This window comes from Hyperoodon ampullatus (genome assembly GCF_949752795.1).
Source record: "Hyperoodon ampullatus genome assembly, chromosome: 16".
Classification (NCBI taxonomy): Eukaryota; Metazoa; Chordata; class Mammalia; order Artiodactyla; family Ziphiidae; genus Hyperoodon; species Hyperoodon ampullatus.
The window spans coordinates 34,875,361-34,888,862 of NC_136929.1; the positions used below are offsets into that span (position 1 = coordinate 34,875,361).

The 13,502-nt window shown below is 35.5% G+C and overlaps 1 protein-coding gene across 2 annotated transcripts in view; it reads left to right on the plus strand.

Moving 5' to 3' along the window:
• KLHL1 (kelch like family member 1) overlaps positions 1-13,502 on the plus strand; it is a gene marked incomplete at both ends in the record, with an annotated part of 395,165 nt that overhangs the window by 358,324 nt on the left and 23,339 nt on the right. For both annotated transcript variants that reach the window (XM_079721747.1, XM_079721748.1), the window contains one exon: positions 162-324. In XM_079721747.1, coding sequence (XP_079577873.1) covers positions 162-324 — 163 coding nt within the window. The remainder of the gene's footprint in view (positions 1-161; positions 325-13,502) is intronic.

Here is a 13,502-nt window from a genome sequence, read left to right on the forward strand (position 1 = left end):
AGCAGTTAGCTGTGATTCCAGTGCTCTCACAAGAGGGAGTTTCAATGTTTCTTAACTGCTAGAACCTATTCTGAATGGCATCATAATTTTTACAATTAATTTGATTTTAGAACCTCACTGTGGAATAAATCCTTTTGGTTTTCATTTCTCCCATGTTTCAGGTGTGACGGTACTAGAAGGCCCTATCTATGCCGTAGGAGGACATGATGGCTGGAGCTATCTGAACACAGTGGAGAGGTGGGATCCTCAGAGTCAGCAGTGGACATTTGTAGCTAGTATGTCAATTGCCCGAAGCACAGTTGGTGTGGCAGCATTGAATGGCAAGTGAGTAGACTTTCCTTTTTTTTTTGGAAAAAAAAAAAGGTTTTGAGTGAATATTGTTTTCAAAATAACATTTAGTAAACTGTTTTGATAAAATATTTAAATCTTTTGTTTTTGATTATTTTTTAAGTTTGGTCTTCATGGATCATTGACAGAACAAGGCTGCATATTTTTCTGATTGTCCTTTCTTATAAAATAAAAACCAAAACTTCTTTACAATAACTGTTTTTTCTTTTTTAAGTATCACATATATTTCATGAGAATTATGTGGACTAAAGATTTGCATAATTATATCCTTTATGGTAAAATAGTCTGAGGAGCCTTCAAAAGACTACTAAAAATGTGGTACTTAATATATTTTTTTGCATGATTGTATGTCTCTTCACTTTTCTCCTTTTCCATTCCTATCACCCTAAATGGGGAATTTTCAAACATACACTGTTGATATTTTGAGTTAGATAATTCTTTGTTTGGTGCAGGGCTCTGTCCTGTGCATTGTACAGTGTTTAGCAGCAGACTGGTTTTTATCTACTAGATACCAACTGCAACTCCCTGTCCCATGTGGTAACCAAAAAAGTCTCCAGACATTGCATAATATACCCTCTTGGGTGGCTAAATACACTCCCTCTCACTGCCATAAGAAACTCTGCCCTAAGAAAGCTAATAACACCTCTGGTTTGAACAGCAAAAGCTTCCAATCTGTTTACTTCTCTTTCCCCTAAAGTCCATTTGCTAAAGCTGCCACAGCTGCTTAACAAATGCAAGTGATATTTCAGTCCTCTTCAAGAACTTCTCTTTACAATTAGAACACAATGCCTATCTTTACCTAAAGGGACCTACTGGATCTTATTTCTGCATATTCTACATTTTTTCTCTGTACATCAGCCAAATTGCTCCTTATCTTTGCTTCAAATATAGCAGCTCTAACCAAACTCAGTCCCTTTGAATGTGCTCATTTCTTTGTCTGAGATGCTGTTCCTACCCATCATCATGTGCCTGGGTTTTTCTCATTTTTCAGATTTCATCTCAAAATTTGTCCACAAAGAAAGTTATTTACTATTCATCCTATTAAAATAAACCACCCTGAACACTATCCCAAACTGCTTACGGTTCTTAAAATTACATACATTACTGTTTTCTCTTTTCACTAGATATACATGTTTAATGAATGTTGGGCTTCAATTTTCATTTAGGTTTATTTGATGCTTAAAATTATATTCTTAGTGTCATGTATACTTCCTGAGAATCCATTTAAGATTTTGCCTGGAAATAAATATTTACATATTAATTAGGGAAAATGTTAGATCTATACATTTGAAATCTTTTCATCTGAAAATGTGATCTTACTTTTATCTCTTAAAATTAGTCTCTATGTATTTTAGTGGTTATAATTTAGGTATAGGTTTAGTACTTTCTTTCTGAGTTTTATTCACACTTATTTGTATTTTTGAACATTTTAGATATTATATTTTGGTTTATATATTTGTATGTATTCATAATTATACATTTATAGTGCACTGGAGAAGAAAGTTTAAGTATCTATATTTATGATAACAATCATACTAAATGCATGTATCAGTTTTTTTTTTTTTTCTTTTTTTTTTTTTGTGATACACGGGCCTCTCACTGCTGTGGCCTCTCCCGTTGCGGAGCACAGGCTCCAGACTCACAGTCCCAGCAGTCATGGCTCACGGGCCCAGCCACTCCGTGACATGTGGTATCCTCCCAGACCAGGGCACAAATCCACGTCCCCTGCATCGGCAGGCCGACTCCCAACCACTACACCACCAGAGAAACCCCATGTATCAGTTTTATGATTTACAATAATAGATTTTCTAGGAAGATAAACATGGTAAACTAATAATGAAACTTTGTTTCTTCCTAATTAATATTTATGTTTATTTCCTTTTTATTGTATTGCTTTTATTTTTAGAATAGTGGCATAAATAGTAGTGATATCGGGTGACCTCGTTTATGTCTTTTAATTGGAAAGACTTTAATACTTTATAGTCTGTGTGATATTAGTTGCTATTTGAGATACTTATACCATGTGGTGTCAAGGGCAAGATCTTGTCATTTCCTGTAGTTTCACTAATGGATATTTTGTTTTAAAAAATCAAACTTGGTATAATGTTTTATTAAATTATTTCTAAAAATGTATAAAATTATATTTTTCTTATTTGATCTATTAATATGGTGATTTACATAAATATTATAATTGTAAATCATTATTGCATACTTAAAATAAAGCCAACGTATCCATGTTGCATTATTCATTTAGTATTTTGTTGCATTCTATAGTCTATGATTTTTCATCTATGTTTGGTCTACATATCTTTTGAAAAACCATTTCATAATATTTTCTGTTACGATATGAAGTTTTTCTTAGCATAATAACATCATAATATGAATTGAGAAACTTTCTAAAATTTATCTGCTTTAAGTATCTACAAACATGGGAAGTATATATTCTTGAACATGACAAATGATAGAAAGAATTATATGTATATTATCATATATATTCCCTTTAAAAGTTATATTTTACTGAGATTTTAAAATTTAGCAGAAGGCAGTTGTACCTTACTTCTAATCCTATGACTATTAATAATAATCTATCTTGTATTGTTATGTCTTCTTTTGTGCTGTTATTAACCTCCTAATTTGTTATTTTTAGGTGTTAGCATTATTACTATTTTTGTCTTATCTTGGATTTTGTCAGTATCATTATTTGGTTTTGTTTTTATATTTAATCAAATGTGTGCATAGAGTGAAGTTATACTTTTTTCCCATATTGTTTTCTTATTCATTAATTTATACTTGGCTCAGTTTTATTTAATGTCTTGAAATTCAGAATTTAACAAAAGATAGTATTAAATATTGTCTTTGCAGTTTCTTCGTCTTTAATATATAAAAATTATCATTTTAATTGTTTCCATTTCTTGTTTATTAAGAATAGTTTTGCTGTGAACATCCTCCCTTATATATGTCCTTTGTGAGCATGTGTACAAATTTTAGCTGAGTGTAGACCTGGAAATGTGATTGCTAGGCTATACGGTATTCTTGTGCTCAGCCTTAAGGGATAATTCCCAGACGATTTTTGAACATATTTTCCTAATTTATGTACATATTCACACTGTACTAGAGTTCTAGATACTACGCATCTACTGATTTGGTAACTCCAGTTTTTATCTTTTATGGTTTTGTCTATTCTGGTGGATAATGCTATCACATTCAGTTAATGACTGAGATTGTGCACCTTTTATATACTTATTAACAATTTTATATTTTCTGGCTGAAGTATATATTAAAATATTTTTCCTGTTTCCATTTGGGTTTGCATCTTTTTCATTTTGCCTTGTAGAGTTCTTCATAAGTTCTAGAAATTATTTCTAGGTAAATGTATCTCACTTTATTAGTAGTAGTATATTACTATTGCTACTACTATTATTTTCCAGGAAGGATATGTTGATTATATAATTTATTAAACTTTATATCTAAAAGGAATTTTCCTATGTCTTCACACATTTGTTGTAAATTGGCTTGAGTAATTTAATGTCACAGCCTTGTATCGTTATAGTTAGATAAATATTATATACTTACTTATCTTCGGTCTTTTTTTTTTAGGGAGATGTGTGGTAAGTCCAGTAGTTTTTCATCTTTAATATGCTTTTATATCTCATTTTTATAGATGTTTTGACTATATCTCTATCAGTTAGGGTACAGTCAAGAGACAGAAACCACTCCAGCCATTTATCAGTGATTCTATATAAAGATAATCTAATATAAAGATTTTCTAAGTAGATATAAAAATTAACTAGTTAACCAGAAAGTCAACAAGAGAACACTATATCATAAATGTATCAACTAAAGGAAACAGCTACCACCCTTAGTGTTGGAAAACAAAAGAAGAGATTGTAGTTATTAAGATTTATAAAATCAGAGGAGAGCCCCTATGCAGTTGAAATCCAGACATTTGTGATTGGACCTCTGCTTAGCCAGAGCTGGCATCTCTGACATGAAAGAGGGGCCCCTTGGCCTGGGACCCAAAGCTCTGAGGAGGTGGTGCCAATCTGCTGGTGTTGATGGCTCTGAGTGGTCTCAATAAGGCCAATTTTGCAAGTTCTGCAAAATGGCAATTGGATGCAACTGAATGCAGGAAAAAAAGATGGGGTGACACAGGAACAGGAAATGAGTAGAAAGGAGCAAGACCCTTCCTCCTCTAGTCTTTCAGTCTCCCTCTAGCATCCACTAACATCACATCCTAAAAGAAGGAACCAGGTGGCAAAGCAGAAACGTGGTTTTCAGAGTTCCAGTCCCCATATCAAAAAGCAGAGTACAGGAGAGAGAATGTGGGGCTGCAAGATAAGAGCTTAACTACTTGCATGTTCTTCTCCAATTTCAAAATGTTCACCAGGGTATAACCTGATGGCTGCTTTTCATTCTTTTAACATATTATTTGGAGATTCATTTGAACAATTTCAATCATGTCTTTATTTTACTAAGGAAAATTTTTATCTACTGAGGATTGGTTTTTGTTTGATTCCTTTTCCATTTTTCTAGTTCTTTGGTTTTGGGATATATATTTTAGTATGTATTTATGTAAATTATTGTGTGTGTCTTTGAGCACTGATTTATTTTCCATAAATCTCCTCAGTAATTTTATTTCTTTTTCATTTAACTTGGGAATTTTTTTCTATATTTTATGGTTAATCATTGCCATTTTGCTTATGAATTTTACTGTTTCCAGTGCAGACATAATCTTTATTTTAATTTTCCATATATGATATACTTATTTGACAGCTCTCTTTCCTATCTGCCTCATATTCATCTTATTTCAATTAATGATACTCCCTTATTGTTTTTCCTTAAAAATCTCTTGTATCGGGCTTCCCTGGTGGCGCAGTGGTTGAGAGTCCGCCTGCCGATGCAGGGTACACGGGTTCGTGCCCCGGTCCGGGAAGATCCCACATGCCGCGGAGCAGCTGGGCCCATGAGCCATGGATGCTGAACCTGCATCATGTGTCCAGATCCTGTGCTCCACAACGGGAGAGACCACAGCAGTGAGAGGCCTGCGTACTGCAAAAAAAAAAAAATCTCTTGTATCACTAAATGTATATTTTCTTAAATTGCTTTTGAGTGTACATTTAGTGACTTTTTCTCACCACTTATGCTGATGCTAGTATATAGATTCATCTCTTATATCTTTTAGGAAATGGGTATCTCATTGACATAACAAATTTGCTCAACAAAGATGAGAAATATCTTTACCCTTTCCTTATATTATTCATTTGTAACATTATTCTGTAATGAGAAGACATACATACACACACAACACACCCAAGACACACACACTTTATTTTTAAAGTTTTAATATATTACTTATCTTATTCTAGATGTTTTATAATTACTTTGCATTATATTTTTGTGACCCTTCCTTAATATTTTACTGTGAAATATCTTTATATATATGTGTTTAGTTACAAATCACCAAACTTAATCAGAAATAAATGGGATAAAAATTTAATAAATATAATATTTGATGGATAGTCTTATAGCAAATTTTCACATGTTATTATAACTGAATTATTTTTATCCAATTTCTTCCCTTTTAAATTAGCTTTAGGGCTTCCCTGGTGGCGCAGTGGTTGAGAGTCCGCCTGCCGATGCAGGGGACACGGGTTCGTGCCCCGGTCTGGGAAGATCCCACATGCCGCGGAGAGGCTGGGCCCGTGAGCCATGGCCACTGAGCCTGTGCTCCGGAGCCTGTGCTCCGCAAGGGGAGAGGCCACAACAGTGAGAGGCCCGCCTACCGCAAAAAAAATAAATAAATAAATAAATAAATTAGCTTTATATTGAGTTCATCATTTTGTGGTCCTTGTATCTTTTTGGTCAGCTAGGATATTTAATATCCTAAGAAATCCTGTTTTACTCTAACAACATTCTTCATATCAAATATCAGAGTGTGAGAGTATTTAAAGTTTTTGTTCTTAAAATTGTTTACATTTTAATTAAGTACATTTTCCCAAATTTTAACCCCATTTTATGAAAATGTTTGGAATGATTTCATTTTTACTTCAAATAATCTTTCTCCTTTAAATCAGAAGAGTATAGACCTCATTTGGGTTATTTTTTAATTCCCTTGAGTGTGATTTAATGGTCTCAAAATTCTGTGGTTTAATGACTTTCTCTTAATGTCTGGCTGCTTTTCCTGTTTTACTCAGAGAAAAACATAATCACTAGAAAGTGACCTTTCACTTCAGACCCACATCAGAAAATTTTTTCAACATCACCCTCTGACAGTTGTTTATTTTTCTCTCACTTCTACTGACATGACTTTATTTACCTCTACTGGTATGATTTTTTTTACCTCTTGTTTAATTTTCACATCTCACTAATGTGTCATTCTAATCTGACTGTTGCTTCTCTGAATATTATTTTGAATAATTTTCCCAATTAAGGCTAATAAAAGCCAGTGAACAGCCTTCTTGTGTTTAGATCATTCATGATACCTTTGTTGTGGAAAAACTAAGCATTGGTTCATGGCTTAAAATTAATGAGTGTATTCTGATGGATTCAAGAGCAAAATTATATCAATTTTATGAAACATTTTGGTCAGTCATCCAATGAGACAGATTAAACTAAATCGTAGATATATAATCTCAGGCCAGCACAGTCACAGACTTACTTGATGCATAAAGGAAATACCACAAAACCGTAAATAGATATTCTGGTGTGGAGAGTGACAATATAAAACCTCAGACTCTCCAAATAATATCTACACTAGTAACTATTTTCTTTTCTTATTTGCTCTGTGCCTTAGCTTTGTTCTTTCAAACTTTACTTTGTAACCAAAAGGTCTTTCTGGTTTGTTTCCCTTTATTTACTGAGTAAGCTCAAAAAGCAGATACTCATACTGCCTGAGCACATTCATAAATAGTCCTGAATTTTAATAAATGTATGCTCTGGTCCTTGGAGAATCTGCAAAACAGATTTAAAAAACTGTGTTTGTTTCGTGATTCACTATGGCAAAACTGATTTACTCAGTCATTCAAAACCTCATGTTAATAATACACATGAAGAAGCTGCTATTTCTGTGCAGTCTGAAGTTTATACAGTTTGAAATATCATGAGAACAGGAGTCATGTCTGTTGTTTTCTCCAGTACATCCCAATATCTAGCACTGTACCTTATTATGGCTCAAGCCCTGTCACTTACGTGGTGCTTTCAAAGATCATTTCTATTTTTGTATCCAAACTTTGATATTCTTTTTCTTAAAAATGATCCCAAAGTTGTAAAAGCTTTCCTATGATAAACATGTCACCAAATGCAAGTTCATGTGCCTGAGGCACAGTGAGGCCAAACATACCAAAACTTCAGAGTTAAGAGTAGAGAAAGGTTTATTGCAGGGCTATGCAAGGAGATGGGTAGTTAATGCCCCCCAAAATCCATGAAGGATTTCAGCAATGCATTTTTTTTTTTTGTGGTACACGGGCCTCTCACTGCTGTGGCCTCTCCCATTGCGGAGCACAGGCTCTGGACGCACAGCCTCAGCAGCCATGGCTCACGGGCCCAACCGCTCCATGGCATGTGGGATCTTCCTGAACCGGGGCATGAACCTGTGTCCCCTGCATCGTCAGGTGGACTCAACCACTGCACCACCAGGGAAGCCCTTAGCAATGTATTTTTAAAGGCAAGGTGAGGAAGGGGCGTGGTTGGGTTTTGCAAACTTCTTGGTATGGGAATCCTTTTCTCTTGCAGCTGTCCACATAGGTCAGGCCAAGATGTTCCTGTAAACCACCAGCAAGACAAATGTTAATCTCTGTTCTGCAACATTTTATCTCTATATGAATGGAAAAGTGTCATACCCTTAAAAGTCAGAGCTTTGAAAATGGGCCAATCTGTATATTTCAAGCTATAGGCAACATTCTTAACTCAAGCAAAAGCAATAGAATACAAAGGTTAAAGTAAAATAAACAGATTTAATATGTAGTCAGATTTGTTCTTCCCTATTACAAGCAGTCTGTATTAAAATTGTATTATCTTAGATTATCACATTTAAAAAAAATCACTTGTTTGCTGAGTCTCACTGAGGGCTGTTAATAGGCTTAGGAGATTTGTGATTTGCCTTCTGGAAGAAATGGTTTCTAAGCTGGAACTTCATTGATTTATCAGATTCAGAAAGTGAAGAATAATTTCAATGAGAAGGAACAAGCTGTGTTCAGTTCCTGAGTGTGAAATGCAAACAAAAGCAGGAAAAGTTGAGTTTAGCTGGAATATAATGAGGAAGAGTGGCCCCAATAGATTGGATACAAAGCCAGCCTCTAGGTCATAGCAACTTGGCTAAGGTAAAAATATTATAAAAGGTTTACAAAAGGGCAGCAACATGGTTGTATTTCAATTTTCTAAAAATCACTCTGTCTGAAGAATAATTTATAATTGCTCAAGGAAACTATATAATTATTAGAATCTCATCACAAATGTAGACTGGCTAAGATGCATTCCAGTGGTTCATAGGGATTACTTGATAAATCATGCCTCAGAATTAAAATGTATAGCAACAGAATGTTATTGACCAGTGTTCTTGGCCTTCTCAATCAATAAAATTGATAAGAGGCCAGGCAAGAAATTCAGGCAAGGCTTTATTGGGGTTCTTGCTGTAGCAGGAGGGAGTGAAAACAAGTAAGAGTTTTCCTTGCTTGCTCCATGAGGCAGGGCGAGCTGCTTCTTTATATGGGATATGGGTGGGTCCAGGATTGGGCCAGAGAGATGGCTTGGGTGGTCTACCCACCCTCTTGGTGGTGCTGTTTGCAAGGTGCATATGCAGTATCCTGCTTTTGCTCCCAATACCCTGTTTTTTTTGGGGTTTTTTTGTATCTTCTTGTTCATAATTTGCCCGACTGTACATGCATGCAGCTATTTTTAGTCCCTTATAATTTCTTTGTATTTTGCTGGTGGAGGAGACATTTATCCAGGTGCAAGCACTGCAGCAAAGGTCTCAAGACCCAGCCTATCTCAAGAAGACAATTCATTTTGGTTCCCTTCTTGAGCATAGCTACTGCCGATCTGCTTAATTTAGAATTCGGTGGTTTTATGAAACAGACCCCTCTTTCCTTCTCCAGTCTTCTCTCTTAACCACCTGCCTTACAGCTACCCTGTGTCCCAAACATAAAGAACGGCTTGATGTTCACACTCTTTTGCATTTTTACATACTCATCTCTCTCCCCAGATTTCCCTTCCATTTTCTTCTTAATAACTTGTGACTGTCCACTGTCCATTTAGTTTCTCTCCTCAGATTTTCATCTGGTCTTTGAATACATTTGAATACTCTCTAGAGTGACAGTCTAACACAACTCTAGATCTCTATGTGCATTAAATTCCATGTGGCAAGATTGGTACTAACAGAATTCAGTTTATTGTACTTGAGAACAATAGTGTAAAAAAGCATTAAAAATATATTAAGATGTGCTTTTACCTAAATATAACCTAAATGAGATTATTTGTAATATCTCCATCACCCAAAGCCTAGTTCAATCTGTACCTTTTCCATTAACCCTTTTAAAATTCACCCATTTAAAAATAATTGTTCTGTCTTTTGTGTTCCCAAGACACAGATACTTTTATCTGCAGTATGTCAGTACCTTATTTCAGCGAAACTTAAACAGGTGCCTTTTCTTTGACAACTTCCATTCATACATCATTCTCTTTCAAGAACTGGATATGAATGTTTACTTCATTCATTTTTAAAAAAAATTACAAATAGGTATTTGCTATGATGATATATGAGAGAAAATAAATCAAATCTGCCCTCAGAGAGCTTACATTATATTAATAACGGAAATAAGAAACATCAAAAGAAAGAAATTCAGAATTGTAATAAGTGTAGAGTGGGAGTTGGCAAGGAAACATGGAGGGATTAAAATTGAAGTGACCATTTCTACCAGGTTTGGGGTTAGTAAATTCTACTAAGTTGAGTGGGTTGCAATTCATTAACCTAAATTAATTTCTGTATTTATAATTGTCGGAGATTTTTTAAGGAAATATAGGCACATTCTAATAAATAAAGGTAATTGGGTTCTGTTAGCCATATGCTATCATGACAGCAAGTCCGTTTTGTTTGGGGCAGCAAATTATGCTCAGGGACTGAGATTGTCTTTGCCAGTAGTTTAAACACAGCTTCACTGTAGGAATTTCACAAACCAGTAGCATACAGGGTCATGTCTCTTAATAAGCCAATAAAGAAATAACACGCCCATGATAGATTAAATACACTATTGTTCCAAGCAAGGGGAGAAGAGAGAAATAAAGTCCAAATTTACTTGAAGTGTACTCTTTCTATGAGTTTTTGTTTCTGGAAGAGGCGGTTTGGTTTTGCCAAACAAGAGCTGATGTGCAGCTGCCAGTGGAAAAATAAAAGTCCCTCAGTTGCTAGAGCATGTTGCTAAGGAACGATGGTAATGGTGTTGACAGGCAGGCTGATATTCCTGAGGACCACCATTGGCTGATAAAGAAGTCTCCTTTATCATAGCAGAAACTAATGCCCAAGATCTTCTGAGAGCTAAATTAGCAAAGGCTAGCTTTGTCCAGACAGAAACTCTGGGATAGCCTTCACGAAATCTCTGTATTTATAGTCTAAATGTCCCCTTTGCCAGAGTTGTTTCCCTACAAGTTTTTATTGAAAAGCCCCCAGATGAGCCCCTCAGCAACTAAGCTACTAAGTGCTTATCAATCAAGGGCAGATGAGATGATGACATCCAGACACAACTTACTTCATTCTTATATCAAAACAACTTTACTTCTAAAAACAACATTTTTTTTTTTTTTTGGTCATAAGTAAGTGAATTTGAAATCATAGCAAACCAGTACACAACAACAGAGTCTCACACTGAGTTTGTCACATGTACCAACATTTCTTAGTAAGTAGGAACAAAAACAGCCTGATGTGTAAGCTTACTGAAATCCCACTCACTGTACTCTCAGGCACTCAGCTAGTACCCCTCATGGAAATTATTCACTGAGAGGTACATGCAGGAGTATTTTGATTGCAGGCATGACAAGTCTTATCATGGGATCAGATGAAAGAGTTCTCCATCAATTAGGAAACAAAGGATCAAACAAAGTTCTGGATCTAGAGAGTTGCATCAAATGTGTTATACCGCACTTTCTATAGCCATTCCTGAAGTTATGTACCAATGATAAAATATGCCACATAGTAAATAACTTTCCCTAGTATACAGATTATAAATAACATTAAATTTCTGGGGAAAATACAAAGTGGGATCAAAAAGACTTTCTAGTGGAGACATACCTGAATTGACTAATGAGCGATGAGTGAACAGTAACCCATCCTATATAGTAACAAGGTACTTAGGACAGAATGCACAATGGCACACAGGGCTGGTAAAGATCTAGTGCTGTGGCAGAAAGTTACAATTGGCTCTTAATGGTCATTCATTCCTTTTTATATGACAGTATGCACAGTACTGTTAGCTAGGCAAGTGGTCATCTAAAATAAAGATAACATTTCCCAGCACCTGATCAGTCAGGTATTGTCATGTAACTAAGTTCTGGCCAATGGGATGTAAAAAGTGAGTAGTGCAACTTAAAAGATTGATTCTTAAAGGGAGAGGGTGTGCTCCTTCTTCCACTTTTCCTTCATCCTTCTGTTTGAACTGTGGCTGTGATAGCTAGGACTCCACCTTCAGGACCAGAGGGTTTGCAGACAATTCTCCATGGACTTTTAACATTCCTGAACATTTTCCAAGCAAAAATATTGGCAACATTTTTCACCATTTTTTCAAGGATATTTGTAAATTGAGCAGCCTTGGAAGGTAGAGATAGTGTCTGTCTTTTGGGCAGAGAGCAGGTTTGTTCCTTGAGAGAGCAGGAACACAATAATAAAGATAATATCTACTTTCAGAGTAATGATTGGACAGGTTTGCTGGCAGCTCCTTTAAGGATTAGCAGTTCCTAAATTCCAGATGTGAGAAAAGTCCTCTATGTAAATAAGCATTCACCTGAATCTCTCTGTATCACCCTGGTGGGACTTGGAGGGACAGGGGGAACCCATGTGAACATAGAGCTCATTCTATCTGTTGTTCATGAGAACAAAGTCATTTCTTTCCGATCCCAGAATCTTGTGTCTTTTACCAGCATCTATGAAACTGTGGTAGGCTAATTTGTTAGCTTTCAGGTCTGGTAAAATTTCACTCTTCACAGTTCTTGATAAAGGGTCTTATCCTACAGATGATAGGTTGAAAGTTGGAAGTAGCCTGGGTCTCGGCACCTACCTACAAAGCCACTTTACATACATTTGAACCCATATATTAACTAATACAGAATTTGTTTCTTCCTACTGCCATATTATATGGATAGGCATATCCCGAAGACATTGCAGGTTTGATTCCAGACCACCTCAATAAAGTATATATTGCAATAAAGGGAGTCACATGGAGTTTTTGGTTTCCCAGTGCATATAAAATTATGTTTACACTATATCATAGTTTATTGTGTGCAATAGCATTATGTTTTTGAAAACAATCTACATACCTTAATTAAAAAAAAATACTTTATTGCCAAAAAGTGCTAACCTTCATCTGACAATGCAGGATTACCATAAAACTTCGATTTGTTAAAAAATAAAAGCAATTCCTGCAAAAGTCAATAAGGTGAAGCACAATCAAATGCAATAAATTCATAAACCATGCATAAATAAAATGAAGTATACCTGTACTAAAATATAAAATACATGGTGCTGAGATGGGCATCTGACAACTAGATCTCAAAACAGGAAGACCTTGTTGCTAAACTTTATATAAAACTTTTCTGTAGGCTGAATAAACACATAAGTTAAAGAAAGGGGAAGGGAAGACTCATTCATTCTCAGCAAAATTCTAGAAGAGTTTACTTAAGTCAGGGGTATTTCTGACCTCCTGCCAATTTTTGGCATGCAAGGAGGGATATACAGGTCAACGTTCACAGCAAACTGACCTATGACAGTGATGTCTCCTAAGAATGTTATTTTTCTGCCCTTTTCTCATTGCCTCTGAATGAAATTCCAGCTCCATAGCATGCCATACAATCCCCTTCATTCTCAGTCTAACCTTTTCATCCTACCAGCCATATCTCTTCTTGTCCTCCTTCACTAGCACCCGTTCCACCAATATGACATACTTGCCACTCTA